Source organism: Pantherophis guttatus, chromosome 1, assembly GCF_059756535.1.
Source record: "Pantherophis guttatus breed Tessera chromosome 1, ASM5975653v1, whole genome shotgun sequence".
NCBI lineage: Eukaryota > Metazoa > Chordata > Lepidosauria > Squamata > Colubridae > Pantherophis > Pantherophis guttatus.
In genome coordinates this window covers 279410644-279435440 of record NC_142063.1, presented here as the reverse complement: position 1 = coordinate 279435440, position 24797 = coordinate 279410644, and the positions used below count along the sequence as shown (strand labels likewise).

The 24797-nt window shown below is 36.2% G+C and overlaps 1 protein-coding gene across 3 annotated transcripts in view; it reads right to left on the bottom strand.

Annotated features, from left to right (window-relative positions):
* FMN2 (formin 2) overlaps positions 1 to 24797 on the bottom strand; it is a 183907-nt gene that overhangs the window by 15672 nt on the left and 143438 nt on the right. For 2 of the 3 annotated variants that reach the window (XR_015731460.1, XM_034428275.3), the window contains exons 15-16: positions 19409 to 19460; positions 5648 to 5797 (exon numbers count right to left, since the gene is read on the bottom strand). Coding sequence is in view for 1 of the 3 variants with exons in the window: in XM_034428275.3 (XP_034284166.2) it covers positions 5648 to 5797; positions 19409 to 19460 (202 nt within the window). In the remaining 2 variants the exon portion in view is untranslated. Of the gene's footprint in view, positions 1 to 5647; positions 5798 to 10984; positions 11146 to 19408; positions 19461 to 24797 lie in introns of those variants that run through there. The other variant, XR_004593074.2, reaches the window with a different exon arrangement.

The window sequence follows — 24797 nt, the reverse complement described above, 5'->3', positions numbered from 1 at the left end:
AAGGTATTTTGTTGCGAGTGGAGAAGTGGAGGACTCTTCTCGTGAAATATTTCTGGACACATTCAATTGTATTAATGTCCAATATGCAGTGCATGTTCCAGACAGATGAGCTGTATTCGAGAACTGGTCTAGCAAATGTTTTGTATGCTCTGGTTAGTAGTGTAATATTACTGGAGAAGAAGCTACACAAGATTAGATTTACAACCCTTAACGCCTTTTCGGCAATGTTGTTACAGTGGGCTTTGGCACTTAGATCATTTGATATGAGTATTCCAAGGTCCTTCTTCTTCTTGGATGAGAAGCAAAATGTCTTTAAAGAAAAACAAGAAAGTCTAGTTGCCTCTTGAAAAAGCACCCTTTAGACCTCCTTTCTTAGGAATTTCTAATTCTTACAGTCCTTTTTCCCACTAGTTTTTCCTTGTCATTGAATCCTACTTAGCATCATTCTGTATTCATTAAAATCCACTTCCAGTCCAAGCTATGTATCTGTTAAATTTTAGTTCTTCTTAAACTCATACATTTTATTATTACAGCCAGTTCTCTCCAGTACAACATTTCTGGTACTTCCCTTTCATTAACTAAGCATTCAATTGTTAGCATTAAGTCATGAATAGCTTTCTTTTGGTATCTTCCTTCAGTAATTTTTCAGCAAGACAAGTCTGAATATTCTGAATATTACTTATGACTCTTTTGAAAGATCTGCAAAATGCTTTCTGAAAGTATTTAAAATGATTCTAGTTAATGTTTAAAGCCTGCATCTGCTATACTGTTAATAAATTTATGTTAAGCCATCCAACACTGAAATTAAAAAAAATCAATAATATGCTATCTATGTGGCATAAGGCATAAAAATAAATACAGAAGTCTCAATCAGAAGACAATTGTAGATTGCTTTTATGACCAAATAATAATAATAATAATAATAATAATAATAATAATAATAATAATAATAATAATAGGAACCTTTATAGGAAATTCTGAAAAATGTGTTATTTAGATTCCTAAGGAATGATCTGTATTAGTGCAATATTCTGTCCACAAAATGTCTTGTGTTCCCAGCATTTTAGTTAGAATCTTCACCTCAGTTTTCTAAATCTTCTGCTGTAGCAGAGATAACAGCTATTAGTATTGAGAAAGTGCAAGGACACATGCTTCTTCTGCTACAAAGAAAGATATGATCAGAAATGCAGTTGCTTCTTTGCCAGTGCCTCTGCCAGTGCCAGAGACCTAAGAGATACTGTTCATTTCAGGAATAAAATCTTTCCCTTTCAATTCACACCCTGCCTAAAACACAAGAGAAATGGTAGAGGATAAAGGGGTTAGGAAACCTTGGAATGAGCAATTAAGATTCCTGCCATCAAGTCAGAAGGATAAGTTGTTCTCTCTTAGCCAAAAGTGAAGAATAATGATGACTACTAAAAGAACAGAGTGCAGTCACACTCCATTGCTGTCAATGTTGAGCTAAGTAAACCTTTGGATACCCTCATGTATTATGAATGACTGGAATGTAAGCCATTGTTCATGCAAGCAATATCTGGTTACTCAAAGATTCAGCGCATACCACTCTGAATTGCATTTTTTTTAAAAAAAGACCCCTGCATTTAAAATAAAATTCTGGAAAAGGGAAAAAGGTCAAAGGTTCCAGAGCAAAGTTAAAATACAGACAGCAGGTGCAACATTCAGATATGATGTCAATGAGAAAATACCCATACTTTGCTAAAAACTAGCTTGAGATTCTCCTGAATCTGAATACAATCATCATATTGATACTGTGAAATAAAGCTTCAAGGTTTGGCTTTAGTAAAACTCATGTCATTAATTATTTGCTTCCATTTCTGAGGTGAAATGTAATATATACTACTAAAGGAATTGGAAGCAATTCGCATATATATATATACATTCGAATCCGAGTAAGGATATGGCTAGCCGATGAGAGCTAAATAGCTTGAAATAGATCTATACTAGTCTCCCTTTATTTCTTTATCAGCGAAATATAAATTGTGTGTGTGTGTGTGTGTGTGTGTGTGTGTGTACCTACAGTAGTAGATGTGAGCCTATTTGGAGGAGCAAACTAAAGACATAATAACATAGCAGCAGGACTACTTTTATTGTTACAGAATCTTGCAAGTCTGAACGTGATTCCTTCCCTCCCTCCCTCCCTTTATCTTCATCTGAACTGGGGAGGGGCCTGACTGACACATTTAATCAAATTAGTTTCTTGAAATGGGTTCAAGCCCAAATTTTTCTCCTATCCTTCAAGGCTTTTCCCTATTCCCTCTGTACTAGAATAACTGAAAATGTCAAAAAAAATGATAGGTTAGAAAATCTAGTAAAATAGGTACTAAAGATCCATCTACCTCAGGTAACTTGGTGCCAACAAAACATTTCTATTAATGGATTGTAGGAATTGAAAGTATCTGGAAGGCATCAGGTTGTTTTAATCATCTTTGGTAGATACTCTCTAAACTTTTTGTTAACCATTTTCTGTGGCCAATAACTTTTTACTAATTTCCAATTGATATGAGTCATATTGTTCCTTTATATCTTCATCTTTGGTATAAGTAAAATTTCATTGTTGTAGGTTTATAAGCCATAAGAAACTTTTATAAACCATAAGATAGAATATGGTAGAAGAACTGAAGATAAACAATGTTGAAATGAATGTTATTGTACCGAGGATTCTATATTCTTCTGAGTTCAAAATAGCACTGTCAATGAAAATAATACCCAACCACCTTAAGTTGAAATAATATGACTGCATCAGTGGTGGATTGCTACCTAGTTCAGGTGAATTGGTAGCGGCGGTGGCGGGAGGCTCCACCCACCCACGCAGACGTCATCAAAAATGCTCTGCGCATGCACAGAACCTTCTGCGCATGTGCAGAAGCACCACACGTTCGCAAAGCGAGCGCATGCACCCACACGCTCCCAATAGTGAACTGGTAGCATTGGGATTTGAATCCATTACTGGACTGCATGTCTTGAGACAAATAATTAAGAGCTACAACAAATACATGAACCTCTTTCACATCTATTGTTTTGAATTACTTGTGTTGTGGCAGTAGAAGATAAATTGTGATAGACTGGAAGATCTGAGTGATTTGCAAAGGGTTTCAGTTCCTAATTATTTTAATAATAATGACTGACCTCCTTCTCCCAAACTGTTCTGCTTAAATGATAAAAGTTTTGGTGAGAGCAATTGGAATTGAATTTAGACATACAGCAACTTTATTTTAGTTTTGCTAATTCGAAATATAATTTGGACTCGGGATTCTGTAAATCTGAGAGCATGTCTTCTACTAGATAAGGGCCGATGCACCCCAAGATTCTTAATATAAAAACAAAATAATGATCATAAGCTTACTTATGTTTTATGCTGTTAAGGAGATGAACTGAGCAACAGCTGCAAATCACCTAGAGTGCTGTCCGGGAATGGTTGGTGCTGATACATTCAGGCAGCAGAACTGATGCTTCATATTCTTTGCCTATCTATTCCCACTGTTCAAAAATAGAAAGAGGAGGCTGCTCCCTTTGACAGTGAATTAAGAAAACATTTAGTAATAACATGTAGGAGGGCTTATTCCACCTTTTCTTTCTACAAAAAAGGTTAGTCTTTCTGTTTAAAAAAAAAAATCAACTGGAAATCTTTATCCAAGTATTCATTTTTAAATGTGGTGAACTAGGTCTTTTCAACTTAAAAATATTCCTGGCCATTTAAAGAATACTTTGAATCACTTAGGGAGAGCATGATTGACTTTTCTGCTTTAACAATGAGTACATGAACACTGAGATAACTGTAGTGTTCGGTAGATTAGCACAATACTTGAGTAAGTCTTCAGTGAGTTGCAAACTTCAATTGATCACTTCAGTAAAAAAAAAAAAAAATCCACTAACAGATAAACTAATGCAAAATGCACAGGTTTCAGCAACATAACTTTATTACAGGACACAGACTTGGCCATTCTATATCTGGTGGTCTGAAGTACAAACTAGACCAGGGGTCCTCAAACTTTTAAAACAGGGAGCCAATTCATGGTCCCTCAGACTGTTGGGGGGCCAGACTGGCTGGGAGGGTGTGGCTAGGTGGTCATGTGACTGTGTGGGCAGGGCCAATTTAGCAGTCCATTAAACAATACACACAAATTAAACTTTAATTTGTTATGCTCCTGGGGGTAGAAATCATGTTAGTGAATGGATGTGGCTGCCTTGGGGGGGGGATGAGGGACTCTGTGTGTGTGTGTGTGTGTGTGTGTGTGTGTGTGTGTGTGTGTGTGTTTTCCTCTCTCCCTCTCCCTTTTTCTCTGGAGGCCAGGGAAGCCAAAAATGAGCCCGTTTTTGGCCTCCTGAGGCCTCTGCGCATCCCATTTTTGGTCTCCTCAGCTTCCAGAAGGCAGGTGGGGGCCGGCGGGTAGGTGGAGCGGTGTGGGTGGGGCAGCCTCATGGTCCAGCATGGGTTGGATTAATGGCTTTGGTGGGCCATTAATCCCTGGGCCGTAGTCTGAGGACCCCTGAACTAGACTATGTAACAAATATTGTCAACAGACACTGCTTAAGAGAAGGTGGAGACCATATGTGCTCCTGGAGTTTTGGTATGGTTTCCAGCCTTCTCCTTCTCCTCCTCCTCCTGCTCAACTTTCCCTAATTATAAGTTTAAAATAAATATAATAGTTTTAAGATGTATGGCTCAGTGTGATAAACTTAGAAGATCTTGGAGAAGACATAGCAAAGAGAGATTTTAAAATAGACAAATTTGCTCTGGTATGTTATAGGTATAAACAGCGATGTTTTGGAATCTTATCTCAGGGTAAAATCTTGCCAGGACATTTAGCAATATTATGCAGTTGTAAGAAGTACAACATGTTCTATGGCAGCATAACAGAGAACATATTAAATTATAGCATGTGTTTTAACAGACAAAGATTCCACTATAATTTTTAATAGAGATTTTAACATAAAAATAATTAGTCTGTAGTAAATTTGCTAGAATTTGAAATGCTTAGGTACACGTTACTATTTTCATAATGGCAGAATCTAAAGGGCAGTAAGCCTACTAGCCGTTATAGTTATTTTTATTTTCAGCTTTATCTATTGCTTTCTTGAGTTATAACCAAGATTGTCTTCTCTGCAAACAATCACAATACAGGTAGTCCTTGACTTACAACAGTTCATTTAGTGACCATTCAAAGTTAAAATGGCACTGAAAAAAGTGACTTATGACCATTTTTCACACATACAGCCATTGTAGCATCTCCATAGTCATATGGTCAAAATTCAGACCCTTGGCAACAGACTCCTATTTATGATGGTAGCAGTGTTCTGAGGTCATGTGATCAACCTTTTGTGACCTTCTGACAAGCAAAGTCAATGGGGAAGTCAGATTCACTTATGAACTGTATAACTAACTTAACAACTGCAGTGATTCACTTGATAACTGTAGCAAAAAAGATTGTAAAATGGGGCAAAATTCACTTAACTGTCTCGCTTAGCAACATAAATTTTGGGCTCAGTTGTGGTTGTAAGTTGAGGATGACGTGCATAAGAAATGCATGGAAAAAAAAAGAAAGAAATCCCCTCCCCTCAATCAGAATATCCCGCCTAAACTTCCCAAAATGTTCTAACAAATTTAAGTGGATTAGATGTTACTTACCTTTCTTGCAAAATAAGTTTATTTTCTTTTTTCCAAAATTCTTTAAAATCAGAACTGAATTCATGCCATATGCTGAAGAAAGCATTCAAGGAAACCTCCTTTTCACCCATTTTTGGTTTCATGCAGAAATATGCTGCAGTCTCCAAAAAGCTAGCAAAGGAAACAAAGACGGCAACTATTTATTTAACATTATTTTATCTGCTTTTCTCATACAAAGATGATATTTTTTACAAATTACTTGATAGTTATCTAGAAAACATTCACGATTCCTTCATCTTCATAATCAGCTTTAGGAAAGGTAAAGACTGATATTTAGTATGTGAAAGAAAAATTGCATTGAAAAACTGCATTGGACCAGTTTTTAAAACCAAGAAAATCAAGATTGCTATTACCATTCACACATCACTTTTTCATACCAAATCAATCCTTTTACAATGTATGTCATGCTTAATGTTATGATTTTTAGGGAAATTTTAATTCATGGCTAGTACAACAAAGGCACCATGTATGCTTTTATCTGGCTGCCTGTTCCACCTGATGTTTTTAAAAAACCAATTAAAAAAATAAATAAAAAAGACAGTCACACAGGATAGCAAAGCATCACTGACCAACAAGGTAAGCAATGATGTGTGGGGAAAAATATTATCTATGAATGGCTGGCTATATTTTGTGCCTATATGCAATATTTGTTGCCTGTATAGAATAGAATTCTTTATCGGCCAAGTGTGATTGGACACATAAGGGCTTTTTTTAATTTGGTTTGTGGTTTTTTTGGTTTATATATTTGTATATTTGTTGCTTGTAAAAACACGTTAGGTTTTTTTCTCTATGAAAATATTATTTTGTTAATGTTGTAGATATGAGCATGAGAAAAACTCAGATCCCACCTTTACTTTCTACTTTTATTCTTGAGCGACCTACTGTTTTGCTTTGTTTTTTGTGTTACCCATTTGTCTGCTAGTCAATGAATTCTTCATCAGTGACAAAACCACCATGGTGGCCACTGTTGAGAATGAGCTAGACCCCTCCTTTATGTCAGCTATTTTATGAATGAATGCACAACACGCCCTTGGCATTCCAAATATGGCCACCAGCCTTAAAAATTGAGGATTGCTGAACAGTTGTATTGTTCTTACAAATTAAAGATATGACACAGTGGTTGGCAGTCAAATCAAACTGTCCCCAAAACAATTACGAAATAGCCCTTGTTCTAGAAAATTGTATTAAAGTAGACCTTAAGGAAGACATTTTTCTTTGTTCCTTTTGTTGTAATCTGATAGCTGGCAGATTTACACAGAATAAAACTTGGTCAAAGGGGGAGCCTTGATTTATGACAGGTGAAAACAACCCTTCTCCCAGACTGAGTCAAACTCATGGGAATGGACAATATTCTTTTCAAAGACACTGCAATCAGTATGCAGTCCCCAAAGGTGCTTTTTTCAAGAGGCAACTGGCTGAAGAAGCTTCTTGGATGAGAAGTGAAATGTCTTCAAAGAAAAACAAGAAAGTCCAGTTGTCTCTTGAAAAAAGCACCTTTGGGACAACCATGACCTGGATGACTATGGATTGTCTCCATAGACAATCAGTATGCAGCTCATTCAGAAAGAGGAAGCACTAAATATCACCAAATTCTCCCACAAATGCCTTAGGTTTCTCCAGACTTCACGTATTTTCTATACACCACTGTATAGGTAGCAACTGGAACTACCTAGGAATGATATGGTAGGGCCACAGAACAACATTACATTTACCCAAGGATATATAAGATTAAAAGCATCACATTCAAAGCAGCCCCTCCAGGCTCTATGTTTATATATAAGATAACAATAAACCATAATTCTCCATCTCAAGCCTTTTCAACAATTGAGAAGCCAGAGTAGATTGAAATTCTCACAAATAAATGCTTGATGAGTTTGATAAATAGCACTAACGTTTACCGGAGACATGAAAGCTTTTGTTAAGAATACTATGTGATCAAAGAGGGTAAAAGGCAGGCTTTTGCACAGATCACTGCTAATCTTGCTGGGAACCAAGAGAAAGCTGATTCAGACACAAGGAGACATTTAACTGCCAACGGAATTCCTTTATCTAAACAGCTACAAGAAATAATCAAGTCCTCAGCTGGGTCACTTCTGCAAAAGTGAGCTTGTTTGTAAGATGCAAAACATCAGACACTGGAACACTGTCAAAAATAATACACAAATATCGTTTATATACAAATATGGAGTCTAGGGATTGGAATACAAGAAGGCTTAGAAGCAGGGTTCCTGAGGAATTAAGTTGTTTATCAAGTGAGCACAGCAACTTGCATTTAGAGTAATCACCTCCATTTGTTCTGAGAAAGTTTCCCATATATGGTGATTAAACCAACTCCACAGCATTCATTTATTAAAAAAGAAAGAAAGAAAAAGAAAACAGACAAGTGAATGCAAGGTTTAGTACACTATCACCCCTGTCTTCTCAACAGCTAGTTCTGATATATAGAGAGTGAAAATATCTGAACACTGAATTTGAAGGGAAATAGATTTGGTTCTTTTTAAAATAAGCTGCTAATATTTTAAAATAAATTTGTATAGCTAGAGAAGAATTCTGCACCGTTACGAACAATATTTTAATTCATAATCTATGCATTCTGAGCAAGAACTTTACCAAGGTTAATAACTTCAAGATATAAAGTTTCTATTGCTAACTAGATTAAGAATGCTAATTTTCCCATGTAAATTTACATGTATAATGCGGGGTAATCTTTTAGCAAACAATTCAGGATTAGTTTTAGGCAGAGCTGCAGATGAACTGTGATCAATTCCAAAGGCTGCTAACAAAACTTCAGAAAAACAAATGTATTTAAAATGACACTTCCTAAGTTTTGTTGCAGTTATATCAAGCTATTTCTCCAAGTTTGGTGCAGAAACAATTGGCAGCCGTAAGTTTTTTTTTTTACTTTGACTTTTTGCTATGATCTAACTTATTTTTTCCTTCTGTATCTATCTCTACCTCTGTCTGTCTTAATGTCAGGTTTAAGTTTTGGAAAATTGGAAAATTGTTTATTTTACTTAATAGTTAATTTTACTGTTTTGCTGTTTTGGAAGGCTTTTTTAAAGCTTAAAAAGCAGGGTAGAAATGTCTTTAACAAATATAGGATGCAGAGTAAGACACAAGTTTTCAGAAGCTATTTTCAGATAGCTTCAAAGGCTATTTTATTATCGTCCTGCTTGTACATTGAGGTGTTTCTTTCTCACAGCTCTGTAAAACCCCAAACCTATTTTAAAGGATCCTATCCTTTCTAGGCATGCCTTGTCTTCCTATGAGTCTTGCAGTGAATAAAAGAATCTGTCCTGTGAATTCCTGGATGTTGTACTGCTGGCAGGTGGGCAAACTGAAAGCAACTGAAAGTTTAGAAACTCATTAAACTAGGAATGTATTGAGGAGCAATCGATCAAAGGAAGTCCACTTAAACAAAGAGATTTCTGACAACAACACAAGCGTTAAGGGGGGGGGACCTTAAAGTAAGGCAAACTAAAAAAAATGGCAATATTTTATTGCTATCACATTTCTTATACTAAACTAAGCTTGTGAAGGTTGTAAGATAAAAATGGAAACAGAGCATCTCCTATTTACCGACTGCAGCGAATGCTCAATAAATAAATCCTTAAAAGGCAAAGAGGAGGACAAAACCAGGGTCAATGATTTCTCAAGTACAAGGGCTGGACATAGAAAACTGCTGAAGTGTATGCTAGGAGGGTGTAAAAAGTGGTGTAATTAGAGGAAAAACCTGCCAGCCAAAACTCCACAGTTCTCGTCATGGGTTTGCTAATTACATTCTTGTCCCTTTGGTGAGGACACTTCCTAATGAAGAGCAGTCTTTGCAAAGCTAACGCAGGAGGTTGAAAGCTCTTAGCTTAGATGCTTATCTTGAGGGTTAGAACGCTGTACCTATGTTTCCACCACTAACACAGAAGGTGGGGGAGGTCACTGTTGGGGATTAATAGAAGCAGCAAAGGTCAGGAGCTTTGCTTCAGCTAGCATGACTTTTCAATCCTGCTTAGGAAAACGAGCCTTTAGTTGTTCACACTGCTATTTTGTTTATGGAGGGCAGAGGCTAAATATCTCCTGCCAGGATTTCCAAGCAGCTCAGATCCCCCATATTCAAGACAGAGATATTCCTTAATAAAGATAAAGTGCCTGGATATTTGCTTTTTATGGTTTCAATTCCAGAACAATTAGTGGAACAAAATGCAGCAGAATCAAACAGGATGATTTTTACTCCCCCAGGAAAACAAGGGTGGAAGAGATCCTACTAACAACACTTCAGGTACTGTACACAAGTGCAAGAGGATTATTTTGTGCCAAAATAGATCAAAAGGCAATGCTAAGGGAATATCTTGGCTTGGACTTGTTTTTTTTTCCAGGTTCTAGATCCTTGCCCACAGAATTTTAAACAATAAAAAGGTAACGGTAAAGGTTCCCCTCGCACATATATGCTAGTCGTTCCTGACTTTAGGGGGTGGTGCTCATCTCCATTTCAAAGCCGAAGAGCCAGCGCTGTCCAAAGACGTCTCCATGGTCATGTGGCCGGCATGTCTAAATGCCAAAGGCTCACGGAATGCTGTTACCTTCCCATCAAAGGTGGTCCCTATTTTTCTACTTGCATTTTTTATGTGCTTTTGAACTGCTATGTTGGCAGAAGCTGGGGCAAGTAATGGAAGGTCACCCTGTTACACAGCACTAGGGATTCAAGCCGCTGAACTGATGATCTTTTGATCGACAAGCTCAGCGTCTTAGCCACTGAGCCACTGCATCCTTATAAAAATCCCCAAATTCTCATGTAAAGGTGGCAATTTCTTACTGAAATGTTGTTAAATGCCACTTGGGAATGCTGTACTCATAGGGAAATATCTGAATTTCAGAGGAACTGCATTTTAAGGTATATGGGATATCCAGTACCTAAAAGCACTCTATTGATCCCTGAGAATGCATTTCATTACTTGGTTACCATCACAGGAAGACCCTATATCAATCTGCCTAATCCATGAAGATATGGGACATTTTAAGCAAGGCCTAAAATATATTTTTTAAAAATGTGAATGATTCATTTTTTGTGCACGATCTTTGCTGATGTTAAGCAGAGAGTTTAGATGTGAACTTTTTATCACTATAAAGAACATGGCAACATCCCTGGTAATGCTATTTCTGTTCCTCATAGAAGGGCATTCACAGTGGCAAGATCTGATACCCTAGTCCTTGAAAGGTTATGAATAATAACATCCCTTACTAGGAATGCTTATCAGTGTGCTTGGAAGTAGGGCAAGTTCTATTGAGTTGCCCTTTATACCTTACCTTGCAAGCAGAGCTAATTTCTCCCCTTATTAGCAGATGCTTGGGCTGGCCGCAATCAGAGATTGTAAGTATTTTATTAAGAGATCAGTCTAGTGAAATCTCCAGGAAAGTTGCAAAATTCTGCACCACCGCAATTGCTATTGGAAGGCGTTGGGTCTGATCTATGCATAGACAAGAATAGATTTTGATAAACATACTAGATTATGAAGCTTTTAAAAATTATTTTTGCTTGCTTTGTAAAGTTGCTTTCAAGTAACTTTTTTTTCCAATCTGATGTCAACCTTTGATCTATAAGCTATGGTATGTGTGTGCGACTCCATACCTAATATCTATGTATCTCTTTATTTACTTATAAAGTTTTGGAAATTTCTGTCCATGAAAACAAATGCTGATGTATAAATCAGAAGTACACAGTGCAGGTTAGAGTGCATCTTTGTGACCAGTAAGAGGAGGGTATTCTACAAGAGAGCAATTGTATTGAGAACAACCTTTCATAGATCACTATATGGTAGATTCCAAGCCAAGGTAGCACCCTGAAGAGAGATTTCCTGCTAAATCTTAGTTGATGGGGATACATAAAGAAAAGGGCACACTAGCATTTCTTCAATTTCTAAGCAGTATGAGGCTTTGTATGTTATTATCTCTGCAATGGGCTTAGGAAACTGGCAGCCAGTGCAACATTTTCAGAATAGTTTAGTAACTATTCTAACTATTTAATAACCTAGCCGTGGCATTCTGCGCTAGTCTCTGGGCCAACTACATGGCTAGTCCCACATGCAGTACATTTTACCAATCTATGACTGAGATTATTTTCTAGGTTCATTTGACACTTGTACAGAAATCATCCTGAGTGATATACAAAAAACATAAATATTAAAATCACAAAGTTCTCAGTATATTTTAAAAAATCCTCTACTGCTCTAAAAAGATAAGAGAAAAATATGTGTTTTCAGCCAAATTCTAAAGCTTTCTGACTTCATGGGGTGGCAGTAGTGGCAGGGATGGGGAGGGGGAAGCAGGGTTGAAATGCTCCCGGTTTGGACCGGATCGCCCGATCCGGTAGCGATGGAGGCGGGTGCTTCGGAGAACCGGTAGCAAAAATCCCTGCCCTCCCCCATTGCTCAGCTGAGCCAAGCAATCATCAGAGGCTTTTTTATTATTTTTAAAAGCATTTTTTCTATAACTTCTTTGGCCGAAAAAAATGCTTTTAAAAGTAAAAAAAAAGTCTCTGATGATTGCACGGCTCAGCTGGGATCATCAGAGGCTTTTAAAAGCATTTTTTCTACAACCTCTTCGGCTGAAGAGGTTATAAAAAAAAGTTTTTAAAAGGAAAAAAAGCCTCTGCCGATCAGGCAAGTCAGCTGGGATCGTCAGAGGCTTTAAAAAAAAAAAAGCTTCTGCCGATCAGGCAAGTCAGCTGGGATCATCAGAGGCTTTAAAAGCATTTTTTTACAACCTCTTCAGCCGAAGAGGTTGTAGAAAAAATGGTTTTAAATGTAAAAAAAAAAAGTTGGACACGCCCACTCAGTCATATTATATCCCCCATCAAGCCACGCCCACAGAACTGGAGTAACAAATTTTAGATTTCACCACTGGGGGGAAGGGATGGTTTTGCATAAACAACCTAGCTTCTGCACATGTGTAAATGAAGTATGCTTGCCCACTGCTTACGTGGCCCGATTCGCAACAGCCCATGGACTAGTACAGGTCCACAGCCTGGGGTTTTAGAACCCCTGTTCTAGACTGTAACAAGGAAGAGACGGGCTTCAATTTCATGGAACTATGTCATCCAGCAGGTAACCTGGACTGAAGCCTCTCAAAGGTGCTTTTTCAAGAGGCAACTGGAAAGAAGCTGAAGAAGCTTCAGCTGGATGAGAAGTGAAACGTCTTCAAAGAAAAACCAGAAAGTTCAGTTGCCTCTTGAAAAAAAGATCTTTGGGACAACTATGACTTGGATGGCTGAGAATCTCCATAGACATTTAACTATGCACGTTGGTTGGACTGAAGCGATGTAAGGTTATACCAGTGGTGAAATCTATTTTTTTTTTTTACTACTGATTCTGTGGGTGTGGCTTGGTGGGCATGGCAAGGGGACGATACTACAAAATCTCCATTCTCACCCCATTCCAAGGGAAGCATACTGCAAAATCCCCATTATTCCCTCCCCACTCCTGAGGGGAAGGATATTGTAAAATCTCCATTCCTGCCGCACTCTAGGGCCAGCCAGAGGTGGTATTTGCCAGTTCTCCGAACTACTCAAAATTTCTGCTACCGATTCTCCAGAACCTGCTGGATTTCATCCCTGGGTTATACTATACTAGACCTACATTTGTATCATGCTGTAGAAATCACTGGTACTTCCAACAATATCATGCACAGCATATAACATTTCCAATTCCTGAACAGAGTAACTACAGTTTCAAAATGCCTTCATCTTCTTGAACTCACTAGTCTCCTCCAGTGAATACCATTTCCAGATTCTGGTCTTGCACAGATTCTCTTGATACAGATAAAACAGAAAGGTTGGGGAAATAAAGTTGGATAGCATTGGCTTAAAACCATATTTCCCAATGTTCTTGAGATATCATAGCTTAACTGCCATGCGAAAGAGGTATGATTATCCCATGTTATACTCCGAGTGTGGCCATAGTACCATAATGTTCTGAATTACAGAAGAACAGCATGGTGCCTAGAGGTCTAAGAGAATAACTAAAGCGAATAACTAAAGTTCAGCTCTAATGGAATAACCGGTTAAAGTTTCAAGTCAAGAAAAAAAACAAGATACTTCAACAAGGCATTCAACTGTTATTTCCACAGTTCACTGAGATAAATTATTATCATTTTACAGACCTCTAGAAACTGTCAACAATCAAAGGATCAGAGCAGTAGTGTATTAACCATTAAGCAGACTAAGCACGTGCTTAGGGCACCAGGTCCAAATGAAGCCTAAGCTTGGCTTTGTTTGTACAGTATGTACAAAGAGGGGGGCACCAAGATTTGTCAGTGTTTAGGGCACCAGTGAGCCTTAATCTGCCACTGGATCAGACCACATTTTCTGAAGAACACATACCTCCTTCAAGATATCTGACATTATAGGCCAGATCCATCCTGTTAAGTCTCCTATAGTTAGATCAAATTGGCCATAGAAGGGAGAAAATAGAAGCTGGGAAGACATGGAGCTGAATGCATTGTTGCTCACACGTTTGGGTTTCTAGAGCTGAAATTACTCCTACAAAATGGAAGTGGATGGGACCTTGAATGCCCCTTTGCACTTGCATCAACGGAGGCAAACCACATCAGCACAAAACTGAGTGATTTTATTCCAGTAGTGCCTTGCAAATGAGACAGAGCAGATGTCTGTGGGTTCCACAAAGTTCACCGGGTAGCACCAGATGTTAAAAGCCCCCAAACCAACTACATGAAGCAACTTTTCTGGATGGTGCAATGTTAAAAAAAAAAGTAAAAGGAAAAAAAAAGAGGACATTTTTTCCTTAAATAAACCTTCTTCTAGTTCCTTGATCTACTTAATGAGAACGACAATGAAGTTTCAAATACCAACTCTTTATTCAATCTGTGTATTTTAATTCTAGCCCAAAAATAAGTTTTGACTGTGTTCAGACACTATATTAAGATTTCTTTCTTATATGGACAAGAATATTACAAAACCAACCATGCACTGAAATAAGCATGAAAATGGTTTATAATGGCTATTTTAAATAAAATAAATATTCCCATTTTAAGGGTTTCTTTGTATGTCTGTTATGAATCCTGCTAGGAGTTACCGGCATAGGAATTTAAAACATTGCTGCTGATACAACTAACTGCCTCCGCTCTTATTTCCAGAAGTTCACAGTTACTACTATGATACTCCAGCAGAGAGGTGTGCATTTGCACCACAGACTAAAGGACTATTGCAACACCACCAGTAAAGATACTTTGCCATGAAACTAGCAGCACCGCTTATGAATCATTGGATATGGGAAAATATTCATATGCCATTTTTAAATAATCAGTCATAGGGATGCTTAAAGGACTGTGCTATGTTATAATCATGCATTTTTCAGAATTTGCCATTGTATTATATGTTTTATATATCAGCCAAATGCCAAGGAAAGAATATACTGTATGTGCATAGCAATCAATACTAGCTAGTTACCTCTAGAAATGCACAAAACAGAAATGCACATAAAATCAAAAGCATACACAGAAACAATCTATACAAAAGCAAGTCCAGGACAGCAAAAATTATTCATCATGATTACTGGAAAAAAATTACTATGAAATACACACTTTCAGGAGTTAACACACAAAGATGCAACACAGAATCTCATGTTTCACCTTGAAACATATATGTGAGCTTCTCTTTTGACTTTGCAGTATGTCCACATACATATGGGCGCCTGTGTTCATTTTCCTGCTCTCCCATCTACCTCCTTCCCTCCATCAGATATAGACTCTGAATCCAAGACAGACAAATATTTACTTTCAAATTTCTTTTAAAAAAATGGAAGCTTAAATAATAATTGATATCGCAAACAATGTTAAGTAATTGTCTTTGACTTATGACCATTTGTTTAATTACTATTTGAAATTAAGAAATTGAGATGAATAAAGTGATTTATGACCAGTCCTCACACTTATGACTGTTGCAAAATTCCCCTCTTCACGTGATCAAAATTTGGGTGCTTGGCAACTGGCATGTATTTACAACAATTGTAGTATCCTGGGGTCACATTGTCGCCATTTGCAGTTTTGCTAGGGGATCTTCCAATGAACAAAGTGAATTGGGAAACCTGGATTGGCTTAACAATTGTGTGATTTGGTTAACCATTATGGGAAAAAAGGTAGCAAAATCGGCTGTGATTCACTTAATAACCACATGGCTTAATAATGGAAGTTCCAGTCCCAATTGTGGTTATAAGTTGAGAACTAGCTACATTTAGAATTTAAGGTCTAAGTCAGAAAGTGAGATAGACAAATGAAGTGATTTTTTAAAAATTGTTTTAGGCCACGTTCCCTTAATTTGAGATTCCAACTGTTTCAGTCAAAACTTACATAACTTTTGCACAGAATGCTGAAGATCTCAGCTCTCCAGAAGAAAAGTAGAGACCTTTTCATTTTTTTTCTGATATCCTAAAAATGGGATTTGTCTTTCCACCTCTCCACCTCCAAATTAAAGAAATGGTGCTGATTATGCACACATCAGGTTTCACGCAGTCACTGAGCAGAAGGACACACATTTTTTTTTAAAAAAAAAACAAAAGATAGCAGATTCCACCCTTGCCAGTCCTATTTTTGTTAAAAAAGGATCTCACACAGAATGACTGAGAAAAGACTTGGAGCTGAGATCTTGAAAAACAGTGTCTGTCTTCACTGAAAATTGTGAATGTTTATGCCTGAGACACTCTCGCATCTTCTTTTGAAGCAAGCTGTATTTTTCCCTTGACTCTGTCAAATATTTTACGGCTTCTTGAGAACTGCTCACGAAAGCTGAAATTGGGAATTGTCATATCTTTTGCTCTTGCACTTTATCAATATTATTCAGGGACTGACGTCATTGTTTGGGGCTGTATCACTTCAACTTTAATAACAGGCTGGAGCCTTCCTTGTCTGCCTATGTAAGCTGGATAAACACAGAATGGTGTGAGGTTTTTTTCTTTCTTGTCTCAGGATCCTTACCCAGAGATCACACAATGTGCTGTTATTGGGAAGTAAACATTTCACTTTTCTTTTTGCTCGTGTGCCAGAAACCCATTTCTTGAATAAACACTTCACACATTGTCGGTCTTAAAGTCACTAAATATGATAAATAAATAAAAATGTATACAGTCTTTCAGAAAGGATTAAACATCTCACTTTTGACAAATGAACAGCCGGAGACTTTATAGAATCCACAGGTCAAACATACCATTTCATTATGTGTGAAAGATTAATTTTCCATTTCAGCTCAACTGATAAACAATTAGATTTTTTTTTCTAGAAGGCATTGTGCTTAAAACAGTGTCCACTTGAAGAACATTTTTCTTTCATGGCTGCTTGGCTTTACAATGCCATAGAGAGGCAGCGTTGTAAAACCATTTTTCCATTTCAAACAATGAATCAATGTTTCCTTGTCATTCTAAGACATGTAATCATGACATAGACACTCTGTGGCACATAGTCACTTCAAAAAGAAAAATCCAACCACATTAAATCACATTAATTGTGCTTCAGCTAATCCATCACTGCAGCTAGCAGTAACTCGTCTATTCACCCAGTGCCTAGCTATTTTACCCATGATTAGCAGAATGCAACTAATCTCTTATTTATTTAGTTTTCTCGAGCTCTCCTCTCACCCTCCGCCCCAAAAGTGTCTTTGACATTGACATAGTTTGAACGGTAAATAAAATTTTGACGGCACATATACCGTCAAAAACGTAGAAAGGAAGAAAAAAAAACAACAACCCAGTTTACTGTGGCAATATAAAGGAGAATTTTTCTACACCATATAATATACAAAGAAAATTATTATACAAACAGATTGCCCTCCTGTTGGTTGGCAATATTAAATACTAATTTTTTTCTGAAAGCTCATACATACAAAGCAAGCTAAAGACTTAGATAGTTGTATTTTTTTTAAAAAAAAAAAGCATATTCACGATGACATGTATTTACGATCCCTGGAAGATTTTTTGTTTCTAAATGTTTCAGTGGCACACATGTGTATTATAGGATGGAATCCAAAAGTATATTTCTGTGAATTAATTTCCACAGAGAAATTCCTTTTTTCTCTTATCTTTAAAATCTGCTCTAGAAATAAAATGAACTACTATCTGAAATATATGGGGAGAGTATAAGTTGGAAGGAGCGGAGTTGGCAAAATCCTGTTATGTATTTAGACATTGATCACATAACAATGGGTTTATCACAGAGTTCAGTAAGATAATATTCTAAAGTATTTAGAACATTATAGTGTGTTATGCTGCTCTTGTCAATAGTTAAAAAAATTTAAAAAGGTAAAGTTTTCAGTAAAAAAAAAAAAGGCAAAATAGATGGTTAGAGATAGGAAATCAAAATCAACCTCCTGCTTCATGGCTACCACTAAACAACAGTGAAACATTGGCAAATTGGAGACTGCCCAATTGTTCATTAAAAGGTGCTTTTAACACATTCTTAAGCACTACTGCAAGAATTTTATAAATGTAATAACTGAAATATCCTTGTATACAAAAAGTGAGATCAATCTCTCTCTGCCCCTTTGTTTAGTGTATTCTAATAGCCAGTTCTCATTAGGCATGAGAGGTATATCTTTCAAAGTGCAACTATAAATCTGCAAAAAAACGTGATTATAATCAATCAAGGATATAAGAACTCAAAGGCTTTATGTGGCCCATGTTTTCAAGACTACACAGTTCCTTCCTTGGGTCTACTCTAAGTAAAGTGTTTTAAGTAATTTGCAGAGTTTAACAATTATTTAAGTTTTTCTGTCCAATACATGAAGACTTAAATTAAAAAAAAATATTGTGATTCAGCCTTCTCCAACCTTTCATAGAGTGAGGAGACTGAGGCAAGCACCCAGGTATTTAAACTACTAATGACTATGAAGCAAATAATGGAAAAACCACAGCTACAACCAAAGTAAATTCAAAGCCATTTAACTTAAGGAAACATTCCTAACCTAATTAGGGTAATAGGACTACATTTTCCCCCTAAGGATGTTCTCTAGTGTTCCTAATGTTTCTAGAATCTGTTTGGACTTAGGCAGTAGATAATTACATATATAAATACTTAATTTTGTGAAGCCATGATTCAAAATTTGGCAGCTCTGTCATTTCCAGTGGATTTGGAAAACATGAATTTTAAGAATTGGCTTTAATAGCAATGGAAATTTCTAAAAAAATTTCCATTTGCTACTAAAACCAGTTCTTAAAGTAAGCCGCATTAGCAAGGAAATTGCAAAAAGGAAGAGAAAAGAAATTGTGCAATAACAACTATAAAGTCTTCAAAGCCTCAGTTCTTGCTAATGCTTACATCATTACTGAATTAGACAGACAGCAGTGGCTTCTTTGCAAACTTAATTTGACACATAAAAGCAATGTTGAATTTTCAGTATGATTAATAATTTAATACCATCTTTTTTCCTTTCCTTTGTATGTAGTGGGGAGCCTTAAATATAGAATAAGAGTAATGCATCTGTTTTTAGTCTAAAGAAAAATTCCCACCATTTCAAGCAAACAGCCACTTTATTTGAATTCTTTGTGTAGTGCTGTAGTGATTTCAGCAAAAGCCTAAACTTTCTAGCTTTAATAATGTATGAGAGAATTGGCTACCCAAAGATCTCAAATAAACTATGATTGCATGATTGTCCTTTAAGATTTCTTTCATAATCTAGGATCAATGAGTAACAAAGGAAATCTTTTTTCAGATTAAACTTGTTCATCTCACCTTTTATGCGTCTCTGCCAGAGATTTCTCTTCCATCTCATGGTCAGTTTTAGCTAAGTAACAAACAGAAAATAAAGTTATAGGTAAAATAAAGATTGTTGCAGTGATGTTATTAAATAAGATCTCATTGCACATTCTTTGAGGGAGAAAACTACTGTCTCGGGATTTTGTACATGATTCTTGAAGCAATAAACTTGGCCTTGACTTTAAAACAATGAAATGTAGAGTTAATACATCCAGAAACAGTTTAAGATCACTTGAACTCACAATAGAAATGAGCATATCTGAAGACACTTCGATATAAGGGTTTTCCTTCATTGCCCCCAATTCTTTTTCAAACCATTTTCAACTTTATAAAGTTGTCTTTATAAAGACTGTCTTTCACAGTCTTCAATTCTGCCAATTTCACCATACTAAGAACAGAAAGGATCACCATGAGCCAAGCAATTTTTCCCCAAATTCCAGTAGATAAGTTTTTTTTTTTTCAAGTCTCAAACAGAATTTCTTTTAATAAAACACAGTTCTGGAAAAATTCACCAGCTTCTATTCCACATGAAACAAAAAGAAAATTTCTAATTACTGCAGTGTAATATGCAGTGTAGAATACTGCACATTTTACACCTCACCCCTGTATCTTCACCCCTGCCCTATATGTTGTGGGCATGTGTGAGCATATGATATGGGCAGCATAGGGAACTCTCTGTGTATCAGTAGATAAGAGGGGAAGTGATGATTCATTTGACCCTGGATCCTGGAAGATGGGTGAAGGATGCTGCTTATAAAAACAGGGGAGAGGGGGGGAGAGAATCAATCTGGGTACGTTTGTTTTTCCTTTGATTTAAGGATCATAAGAATGATTAGATATTGAATAAAAGGATTAAAATCAAGTTTGCTGAAAAATATTGCTTAATTTAACTTCATTTTATTGCTTAGTCGCCATGCAGTCTTTTTAACAGGGACTGTAAATTTGATTCAAAAGTGGCTGAAGATAGTCCTTGACTTTGAACAGTCACAAAATGAACTATTGTAAGTCAAGGACTACTGTAGTCACCTTTGAATCAAATTTACAGTCCCTGTTAAAAAGACTGGATGGTGATTAAGCAATAAAATGAAGTTAAATTAAATTAAGTGTTAATTTAACTTAATGTTGAAGCGGTCTACACCATATCAACAAGAGGTTTCACAAAGGTTTTTGTCCTCTTCGTCATTCTCCTTCAGTGATTTGTTGTTGTTGTTTTTGTTAGGATTGTGTAATGCTTAGAATTTGATCTCTGAAAGCTGCTTTACAGCATCCTGGTGTATGAATGTAGCACTTGTCTGTAACAGATTAGAATGACCACTCTGTTATTAATAGTAAATGGAGTTTTCTTTTTCTCAAATCCCAATTGTCATCTCAACATCTCATCATTAGACAAAATGCTTAAGAGAAATTGAAAAATGGTTACGTCCACTTTTAAAAACCACGTTTTAAAAATAGAAACTTGACCACTTTTTTTTTTTTTTTTTGCTAAGAACCGTTGACAAGGGATAGAGAAGGACAAAGCTTTGTTAATTCATGGAAATGAGATCCAAATTTCAGGTAGTCTGGATGTATGATTCCACACATGTTCATCATATTGACTTTACAACCCATGGAGACACAGAGTTTGATGACAGGGCACCCAATGTTCCCATTCAGTTATCCACAATAATAGTCAATGTTAAACTCAATTAAGTTAAGGCTCACAAACATGCTTCTTGGGGTTGGACAGCAAGAGAAACATAACATTAGCTTCACAACCATTTCATTTTATTCCAAGCCTGCAATTTAACATTAAGCTAAATTAGGCCTGGAGCCAAATAAATTTGAACTGGGTAAACCATTACATAATTATCCTTTGAGCAGAGATATACTTTAAAAAAATATATATTAGGCTTAATTACAACTATTCCTCAACTACAGATGCTAAACGTTATCACAAAAACAGTGCTTCTCCTTGGCATCCACTACAGTTGCTGAAATACTGTTTTTAAAAACTTCCTAGTATAGGAAGGTATGTTAGTGAATGTCACTATGGTGTATAACTAAGATATATAAGTGAATACCTAGAATGAAGGAAAATATATGTGACACAGGATAGTGTAGCAATCTGGGTCAATCTGTGGGACCAGAGGTTTAGTCTTTCGAGCACTGAATACCTAGAGTTAATTGCCAAGCTTATTCAGTCGAAATGGTAGCATTTTTTTTCATTCTTGCTTATTCCAAGAACGTATAATCTTGTATAAAAGTGATTAATACAAACTTTAGACATTTTAGTTTTGAATCATGAAATATGGAATGTTGTTCAATTGAAATTATTGAAACTATTAAAACATTATACCATAAAAATGAGATCAAGCAAAACAGATAAAGTTTACTGCACTATAGGTAGGATTTTGGCCTAGAACAGGGGTCTCCAACCTTGGCAACTTTAAGACTTGTGGACTTCAACTCCCAGAGTTCCTCAGCCAGCAAAGCAAAGCTGGCTGAGGAACTCTGAGAGTTGAAGTCCACAAGTCTTAAAGTTGCCAAGGTTGGAGATCCCTGGACAAGAAGACTTCCAATGTCACTTTCAACCTTATGATTCAAAGATGTATCTTTGTTTCCACCCCCAACCCACAATCCCTTAGGGCATTTCATAAAAACATTTCTTTTCAAAAATAAGCCTCTTGGAGATGAAAAGAGCAGGAATATGAGAGCAATATCCAGCACTGTGAATCTCTTTATGATTGTGTGGGACATAGGATAAAAGTAGAAGTAGAACCAGAGAACATGGGTAAATATTTTTCTTCTGTAGGTAAAAAACTGTACAAGTAATAACAAGTCCAGAATCTTATACAGAACAATGAGAAAACATGAGCCAATGTAGATGAGTGATTGCTATCAACAGTCCTATGCCACATGTCTTACTCTTGAAAGAGATGGGAAGATGACACAAAACTATGTATAGAAATAACTAGAGAAAAAGGAGCCAACAATTTTGACACTCAGTGCCACATTCATGCTGCTTAGTTACTGAATCTTAACTCTTAATAAAAGGCAACTGATACTGGAAAGGCTTGTGATGAATAACTGTTGAAATATAGGTATCTTGAAAGAAAGTATGCTTAGCATGAAGTAAAAAAAAAAAGATAGCAGGCAATTTCTGCATTAGAGCCAAAAATAAGTTTGCTAAATGTTCTTGGAGACCAAAAGTTTCACTGTTGTTTCATGAGCTTGCAACAGTAAGAATGGCAATTACTTCTCAATGAAAAAGTCATCTCATTGACTAAACTAAGAACTAGATTCAGAAAGACATTACGGATGGAAAAAATGACGAATCAAATTAATGAGAAAAAAGTTAAAGATTACTTCCTTTCTTAAAACATGTATGGAACAAGTCCATAGAAGCCAAACTCTCAAATGGAATATAAAGAATTACCCATAGTGATGAAACCAAATCTTACTTTTACTAATGTTTTTAATTAGGTTAAGGAAAATATTACCCACATCTGTTGAGAAACTTGTACACTGTCCTGAAAAAGCTGAGTCTCTTTATAACCTTCATGAACTATGGAAAAATTAAAATAAAAAATGAAAATTCCACTATTAAAATAAAAAGGAGAAATCTCTTTAAATACAAAGGTATAGAAAGCATCCTGAGATCTTGCAATCTTACAGAGGAGTTCGAATTGCAACTTCCATCATCTCTGATAGATGGACATGCTGGCTAGAATCTATGAGAATTGAAATCAAATGATGTCAGACTATTTGATCTTAAGGGAAACCTCTCAACTTCTAGGGTAACTGAACATTAAACAGGGTATGAATAATCACAGATGGAACGCAGAAAGAAACTTTTCATCGTATTGTCTGAGTGTTTCTGCATGTTTACTGATTTTGATTTTCCTTGTTCCTTTGCTACATTTAAAGAATACTTACATGGTAAAATTTGGCCATATTTCAAACATCTCACACAGTTAATTAAAAAAAATGGATAATTGGTCAAAGTTTTGCAAGATGAATAATGTGAATTTTCCACGTTTAAATGAATACAGCTCTTTAAACAGGAGTGTTAAAATATTGTGCCTACACGTAGCAATGTATTGTGATGTATTTATATGTAATACATACCATACAGTTAATGATCTTGTGATTAACTTAACAATCAGATTGAAAATGGTTGTAAAATCATGCAATGATTTAACAACCACTTCATTTAGCAACCAAAATTCTGGTCCTAATGTTAGATGTAAATTGAGGACTACTTGCATGTATATGATTCATTACAGTTCTAGCACCCAGACATTTAGAAATTTTTTGTATTTTAGGTAGGACTTTATTATTCTTAGCACTTTAATACAACTATTTCAAAAAGGAAGAAAACAGAACATTTAACTAGATATAAAATAAATTATAGAATCATAAGATCATAGGGCTGGAAGGGATTTTGGAGGCCTTCTAGTTCAACTCTGTCGTCTTATGTGAGCTGCCAAAATAGGTAATCAAAAAGGCAGAAAGTGGAAGCTCCTTATTAGCATGTAATGACAATCCAGATATTTAGAAGTCCAGATTAACTAGCCCTAATTTTTCCCTACAGGGTTATGTGTTGGGAATTAACAGATGTCTGGAGCAAAAATAATTTCCAGTTCTGGTTAGATTCCTTTGGGACAGAAGTTTATAAAGTTTATATAAAAGTTTACAAAACAGATAATTTTGTATATGACTTAGAACTACGTCTGTGTTAAATATGTGGAGTTTGAGGCTGCATTAGATAGGAAGATTATGGAAACAAAGAAAATAAGTCCAGCTGCCAGGACTCAACTTCCAGATCTGGATGACTGAGAAGCTTCATCAACGTATCTGGAAGCAAACTATTTTCAAGGCAGTAGTTGCTGTTGCTAGTTGTAACTCAACTCCTTATGTCCTAAAAAATCCTTTTATTTCAAGATGTTTGCAAATCTGCTTCCAACCGATAGACGAGGTAATACAAAAAGAAGGTTAGATTGAGCAGAAGAATTTGTGTACAAAAAAACAAATAAACAGCTTGATTTCCTTTTTTTTTAAAGGAAATGTTTAATCCATGAACTTCATATTGAAGAACTATATACCCAGTGTTAATTTTAAGAAATTAAACTTCAAAAATTGTTTTGAAAACTTTTCCCAAATACATCCTGTACAAACAAATCTTCAAAGTTGTCCTTTTGTAGTTTTATTTATTTTTTCCACAATGGAATGCTGGAAAGAAATGCCATCAAGGAGCTCAAAATCTATTTGTCTGTCTGTCTGTCAACACGGCAAGTCTCCCCAAAGTGAAAAGAGCAAGTCCTAGTTTGGTGTGGAGGAGACGCCAGCAAAAGAAATATCAAGTTCGAAAATGAACTGGATCCAG